The sequence below is a fragment of the Notolabrus celidotus genome, chromosome 10, assembly GCF_009762535.1.
Source record: "Notolabrus celidotus isolate fNotCel1 chromosome 10, fNotCel1.pri, whole genome shotgun sequence".
Classification (NCBI taxonomy): Eukaryota; Metazoa; Chordata; class Actinopteri; order Labriformes; family Labridae; genus Notolabrus; species Notolabrus celidotus.
Window position 1 is genome coordinate 2,425,086 of NC_048281.1, and position 6,925 is coordinate 2,432,010.

The 6,925-nt window shown below is 38.8% G+C and overlaps 1 protein-coding gene across 2 annotated transcripts; it reads left to right on the top strand.

Moving 5' to 3' along the window:
* Nucleotides 1-2,040: 2,040 nt before the first annotated feature.
* On the top strand, nucleotides 2,041-5,947 carry agr1 (anterior gradient 1). 2 transcript variants are annotated; one of them, XM_034694315.1, is made up of 8 exons: nucleotides 2,041-2,241; nucleotides 2,806-2,936; nucleotides 3,075-3,138; nucleotides 3,595-3,647; nucleotides 4,351-4,427; nucleotides 4,873-4,936; nucleotides 5,348-5,431; nucleotides 5,770-5,947. In XM_034694315.1, exons 2-8 carry the CDS (start codon nucleotides 2,840-2,842, stop codon nucleotides 5,823-5,825), a joined length of 495 nt encoding a protein of 164 aa, XP_034550206.1. In that variant the 5' UTR covers nucleotides 2,041-2,241; nucleotides 2,806-2,839; the 3' UTR covers nucleotides 5,826-5,947. The 2 variants fall into 2 exon arrangements, with proteins under 2 accessions (XP_034550206.1, XP_034550207.1); XM_034694316.1 differs by lacking the exon at nucleotides 2,041-2,241 and adding an exon at nucleotides 2,563-2,678.
* The last annotated feature ends 978 nt before the right edge of the window (nucleotides 5,948-6,925 follow it).

A 6,925-nucleotide genomic window follows, 5' to 3' on the forward strand; every position in this document is an offset into this window, starting at 1 on the left:
ATAGATAGATAGATAGATAGATAGATAGATAGATAGATAGATAGATAGATAGGTAGGTAGGTAGGTAGGTAGGTAGGTAGGTAGGTAGGTAGGTAGGTAGGTAGGTAGATAGATAGATAGATAGATAGATAGATAGATAGATAGATAGATAGATAGATAGATAGATAGATAGGTAGATAGGTAGGTAGGTAGGTAGGTAGGTAGGTAGGTAGATAGATAGATAGATAGATAGATAGATAGATAGATAGATAGATAGATAGATAGATGCAACAGTGACCAGGTTGATCCCTAGTGTGATGCTATCAGGGGTGAAGTGGTTCTCAAGCAGTTGGATGTAAAGTTTCTGCAGGATGGGGGGCATTGATAATATAAAGGCACAGAAGGCCTAAAGTTGTATGAAGACATGAATGTGATGACATGAATGAATAAAAGTAGTCACTAAATTGCAAGAGTTGAAGCACTATTGTACAGATGAAACTTTATTAATAAGCTATCAACACACACTTTTTCTACACAATTGCAAATGAATGTGTATCCATGAAGCCTGACCTTCATATTATAAGTTTGATGATGTTATGTCTGATGCAACCCCTTATGATATACAGTGGGTACGGAAAGCATTCAGACCCCTTCACTTTTTCTACATTTTATGTTACAGCCTTATTCCAAAATGGATTAAATTCATTTTTTCCCTTAACATTCTACACACAATACCCCATAATGAGAAAGTGAAAAATGTTTTGTAGAATTTTTTGCAAATTAATTAAAAATAAAACACTCAAATATCGCATGTGCATAAGTATTCAGACCCTTTGCTTTGAAACTCAAAATAGAGCCCAGGTGCATCCTGTTTCCTCTGATCATCCTTGAAATGTTTCTACAACCTGATTGGAGTCCACCTGTGGTAAATTCAATTGATTGGACGTGATTTAGAAAGACACACACCTATCTATATAAGATTCTACAGTTGACAGTGCACAAACCAAGACATAAAGTCAAAGGAATTATCTGTAGACCTCAAAGACAGGATTGTATTGAGGCACAGATCTGGAGAACAGCACAGACAAAATTTCTGCTGCATTGAAGATCCCAAAGAGCACAGTGGTATCCATCATACGTAAATGAAAGAAGTTGAAATCACCAGGACTCTCCCTAGAGCTGGCCGCCTGGCCAAAATGAGCGATCGGGGGAGAAGGGCCTTGGTCAGGGAGGTGACCAAGAACCCAACGGTCACTCTGACAGAGCTCCAGCATTCCTCTGTGGAGATGGGAGAACCTTCCAGAAGGACAACCATCTCTGCAGAACTGCACAGATCAGGTCTTTATGATAGAGTGGCCACTCCTCAGCACAAAGCACATGAAAGTTTGCCAATAGGCACCTAAAGGACTCTCAGACCATGAGAAACAACATTCTCTGGTCTGATGAAACCAAGATTGAACTCTTTGGCCTGAATGTCTGGAGGAAACCAGGCACCACTCATCATCTGGACATTACCGCCCCTACAGTTAAGCATGGTGGTGGCAGCATCATGCTGTAGGGATGTTTTTCAGCGGCAGGAACTGGGAGACTAGTCAGGACCAAGGGAAGGATGAACGCAGCAAAGTACAGAGAGATTCTTGATGAAAACCTACTCCAGAGCGCTCTGGACCTCAGACTGCAGCGAAGGCTCACCTTCCAACAGGACAACGATCCTAAGCACACAGCCAAGATAACAAAGAAGGGGTTTCAGGACAAGTCTCTGAATGTTCCTGAGTGACCCAGCCAGAGCCTGGACTTGAACCTGATTGAACATCTCTGGAAAGACCTGAAAATAGCTGTCCACCAAGGTCCCCATCCAACCTCATCAGGCTTGAGAGGATGTGCAAAGAAGAATGGGAGAAACTCCCCAAATGCAAGTGTGCTAAGCTTGTAGCATCATACCTGAGAAGACTGGAGGCTGTAATCACTGCCAAAGTTTCAACAGAGTATTTAGTCTGAGTCTGAATACTTATGTACATATGATATTTGAGTGTTTGAGTAAAAAGCTGATGTTCAATTGCAGAGAATTTTGTAGCCAATCCTTCAACCTGTATCACTGGACACACTGGATTTCAGTCTATGTCAGTGAGGGATTGGTTCTCTTTCTTTCAGGAACACAATTTAGATATACCTGTTTGGTGAGCTTGGCTTAAAGAAGAACACAGACAAAAGTTAAGTCACCAAGAGGAGTGAGCCACATGCCTGTTGCTTCTTGCTGTTAAGGTAAGACACTTATCCCTGCCCTACAGAAGGCAGAGATCCTTTAATTTTGCGTTATATTTTAACTACAATCTTTGGTTTTACCTTATAGGTAGATTACTGCAATGGTTTTAAAGCTAATTTCTAAAGATGTTATTTGTTTACAGAATTTGGGTTATAGCAAATGATTGTTGTTTGTTCAAAGCTGTAGGTACATCAATGCATTGACTTTTTGTTCAAGCATATTGCCTACAAGGATTTGAAATAGTGCAGTAGTTTAGTATTTCATTACAAAACACACATGAGGATATCTGAAGAATGATATCTCACAGGAGTAATGATCTGATGCTTTTAGTATACGTTTAATCTGAAGATGATGTTAAGGGATTCTATCTTTAGTTCTTCTTTTAAATCACTGCTGTCAGAATACTCCCTTTAAAAGGCCTTGTCAAACTTGTTAGGTGAGTCAGCAGCACAGAGAGCAGTAATGCAAGGTATCCTGAAAACTGGGCTCCAACAAAGCCCTGTGATTGTTAATCGTTGTCCAAACAAACATCTAACCAAATTTCACTGTGCTCCAATTGCCAGCTGTCACCGCAGTGCTCTCAGAGGACAGAAAGTGATGCTTCGCTGGGTCTTGTTCGTTTTGTTCTTTGGTATCTGTGCCGCTGCCGTAAAACAGAAGGCAAAGGTAACAAAGCCTCCGAACTTGTCGAGAGGTGGGTGATCCTTCGGATTTCAAACATGCATATAGCTGTAGTTATTACATCTCAACAATCCTGAAATCATAGCTGGAAGCTTGATCTTGTGTCACCAAACACAAAAATGATCCCACCTTTTGCTGGTTTGTCCTGCAGGATGGGGGGACGGCATTACCTGGGTGAAAAATTATGAGGAAGGACTGTCAAAGATGGTTAAAAGGTAAGACTGTACATTATGATAACAGCCTGGAACTGTTCTTGTTTCTTATTTCTATAAGGAAACGAGTTGCAATTTGTGCTCTTCATTGTGTGATGTAACCTGAAGGGTTGGGCGTAACAGATGGTATGCATGAATTATATCACCTGATGACACTGTGAGTAGGAAGCTAGCACTCACAGCTCCTAAAAATACGGCTTTCAAATGATCTTTTCCCAGCACACCACATGACTTTGACAAACAGTCTGTGGGATGAATATATGTGTGCCCTTATCATTGATGGAGTGATGAATGGTTTCAGTTCAGTAGAAAACTGAGAAAAAGCAAACATCTCCTCTGTTACTTTAGGGAATTAAATCCCCCTGGGATAATATTGCACAACCCTGCATTCACACCCATCATTGTGCTTATTGTGCTAAGGAATGTGTTCAATAGTTTCTCTGTGGTATTTTTACACAGTAAGAAGCCTCTGATGGTCATCCATCACAGGGAAGACTGCCCGCACAGTAAAGGTACTGTAGTAACTTTTGTTTTCTTACAGCTACAAATATTGAATGTAAAATAGGCACAGTCCCTCTAACCCAGGCGTGGGCTTGGCTTCATGGGGAACACAATGTGTGCGTTCCTTAATACCTGCTGAACAGGCACGGCAAAAGACGAGGGGGGATTTGCATTCATAAATCACACAGCTGGTTTCCTGAGAGTCAGCTCTGTGGAAGCCTCCACTGGTGTTTCTCGATGCCTAAACCTTACAGATCACCTACAGGGAAAAATGTGGCGCTCTCCTCTGAATCTGAGGGAAACTAAAGTATATTAAAGCCTAAAGATACCAGTAAACCATTTCAGTGTGAAAACCTTCTATAACTCAGACCCAACTATGCAATTTAAAGACTTTAAAATGTCTGATTTCATTCATTTCTATCTTATCTTATATCTTACTGCATAATCTTTGCTAAGAATAGCAGACATGTCTGAGGTCTCACCTGAAAAACTTGTCCCTAACTTGTAAAACAAAGTAAATGCATGCACCAGAATTTTGCAAACACAATCTAATCTGATAACTGAAATGACCAAATTAAAATCGTCTGCTTGCATATGTGTTCCTTAGAAACTATTCGGGGGGCAACTGCATGAGTTATTCAGGACCATCTGAAATATTACTATCATTGCTTTTTTTTTCTGTCATTTCAAACCTAAACAGACATATTTCCACAGAACTGAAGAAGGCCTTTCTTGCAAAAAGGTCCGTCCTGAAAATGGCCAAAGAGGATTTCATCATGCTCAACGTGGTGGTAGGAACATTGATCATATATTAAGAAACGTTATCCTAAGTCTTAAGGAATGGGGAAAAACTGAAATAATGGCACATGTTTGAAGATGAACCAAATCTTGATTAATAAACGCGGAAACGCTCGGTTCATTCTTAGAAATAAGAATTTGTACAGCATATGGTGTTCCTGCAGTTCAAGACGATGATGCTTAAACTTCCATTTTATCACCATTCATTGGTTTTAGAATGTAATATTTTCACTTTGTATGCATCATATTGGTTTGCATGCATAGTTCATTGTTAAAATGTAAGCTTGGTGTTGTAACAATAACAAGTCCAATCGCAGGTTTGAAATTATTTACAAGGAAGATTAGCCTTTAATAGTAACCTTTGATGGAATTATTTCGTAAAGACTTTCTTTATTCTAATAAATGAGTCACTTTCTCTCTCTTTTATTTTTTTAACAGGAAGAGATTCCAGACGTAAATATGGCCCCTGACGGCTACTATGTCCCCAGAATCCTCTTTGTTGGTAAATACTTCTACTGCCTATCCTTCAATAATACTTTCATCCACTCAAGGATAGCATTGCAGCTGAAATGACTTTTAGGATTCCAACATGACAGATGGCATGTCCTATACAATGCTAGTGTATAGTTCTGTATTGTTAATAGATTTGTGGGAAGTATCAGTGAAACTATAACAAACTAGGTTCCATCTCTCTCTCTCTCTCTCTCTCTCTCTCTCTCTCTCTCTCTCTCTCTCTCTCTCTCTCTCTCTCTCTCTCTCTCTCTCTCTTATTTTAACTTTTGTTTCTCACTGTTTTTTATTTTATATTTTCAAAATGTGTCTTTTACATTAACATGGGCTCTTAAAATGTACAAATAATTGGAGAGTCATGATCCCTCTCCTCAGCTAATAATGTGTGACATGTTTTCTGCAGATCCAACCAAGGTTGTGCGCAACGACATCATGGGAAAATACAGCGACTACCGCTTCAACTACAGGGCTGACGATATGGAGCTTTGTGAGTGACTCTCCTTTTTCTAACTACAGTTTGGGGGGATGACACACTGATTCCCCTCTTTTTTAAACGTTCTTATTCCTTGCTCACTAATATGACATGCAGGCAGCCTGGTCTTTGGTTTCAGCAGAAGCAAAACTGTGCTTTCAAAGAGTGTTAGTCCAACATATCATTTTATGCATTTTGAAGAACACGTTTTTAAAAGAGCATCAGTGGGTGGGTCATATATTTGGTAATCAGAGGAATAAATTGATAAATTGTGACTAAGTTATTAAAAACATTTTGAAAATGATCTTAATTGTGGTTTCTTTTTCTAATCCCTCCTCTCTCTCTTTCAACAGTGAAATTAAACATGATGAAAGCAAAACTCCCTCTGGACTTGCGCACTGAACTCTAAGTTGACTCCAACTGGCCACAGGTTTCTACCAATCCATCAGCCGTCCTGGACGCCCTGCTCAGTGATCAGCACAGAAATGTTTACATGTTGTTCAGAGCTCAATAAAACCAAGGTTTATTAACATAAGGTGTCTTCTTTTTTCTACATCATAATGAAGCTGATAAAGTCCTCGGATATCAAAGATTGCATGCATGCTCTTTGTTTGCAATTTCACACAGTGTGAATGCATTATACATGATAATTACCATGTGAATGATAGACATTTGGCACAAGAGTCAAACAAGAAAGGGTGTGGCCTGTCGGACAAGACAAACAAGACAGGACCAAGTGGACAAGACCAGAACACACAGCAGACGAATGAAAAAGAGAGGGTAAATGTAGAAAGTAAAATAAAATGGAAAGGATCAAATACAGCACATTGTGATTTGCTGTAGCTTTGTTAGCACATACACAAGAAGGAGAAGAAAAAACATACTAATATTTATGAATAATAAAACCAACTGAGATAAAAAAAAAAACCCAAATACAATTCATAAATGACAACAATAAAGAAAGTATAAATATAGTAGATACATGGTTAGCTATAACATCTCTTTTTAACTCACCAACAATGATTTATTTTAAAGTAAGTTCTGTTTTCTATGAGTCAATAATAAGTGAAGAAAGTCTACAACCTCAGTCAGTACAGACTGTAAATTGGAATGATAACATGTCACATTAGTTTGTTTTAACCACTAGAGGGCAGCATAATATTGATGCCAAAATTCCTACTGCACTTTGCACTGAAATCATCCGACTAGTAAGTATATTCATGTCACTTTGGATAGTCCTTAGGTTTGATTACATCATATAGGTAATGATAAGGTAATGATGTTAAGTTTATGATATTTTTAGCAGAAGCACATAAAATACACTTTCTGTCATTACACACATTTTTCTCAGGAACCATGCTGTAATCTCTCATTGTGGAGACATTTTATCAACATTGTATTTGTTTATTTAATTTACCTTTATTTTACCAGGTGAAAAATGTTTGAGAACCAGCTCTCATTTACAAACATGACCTGGCCAAGAGGCGCCAAAAGGAACACATACACATG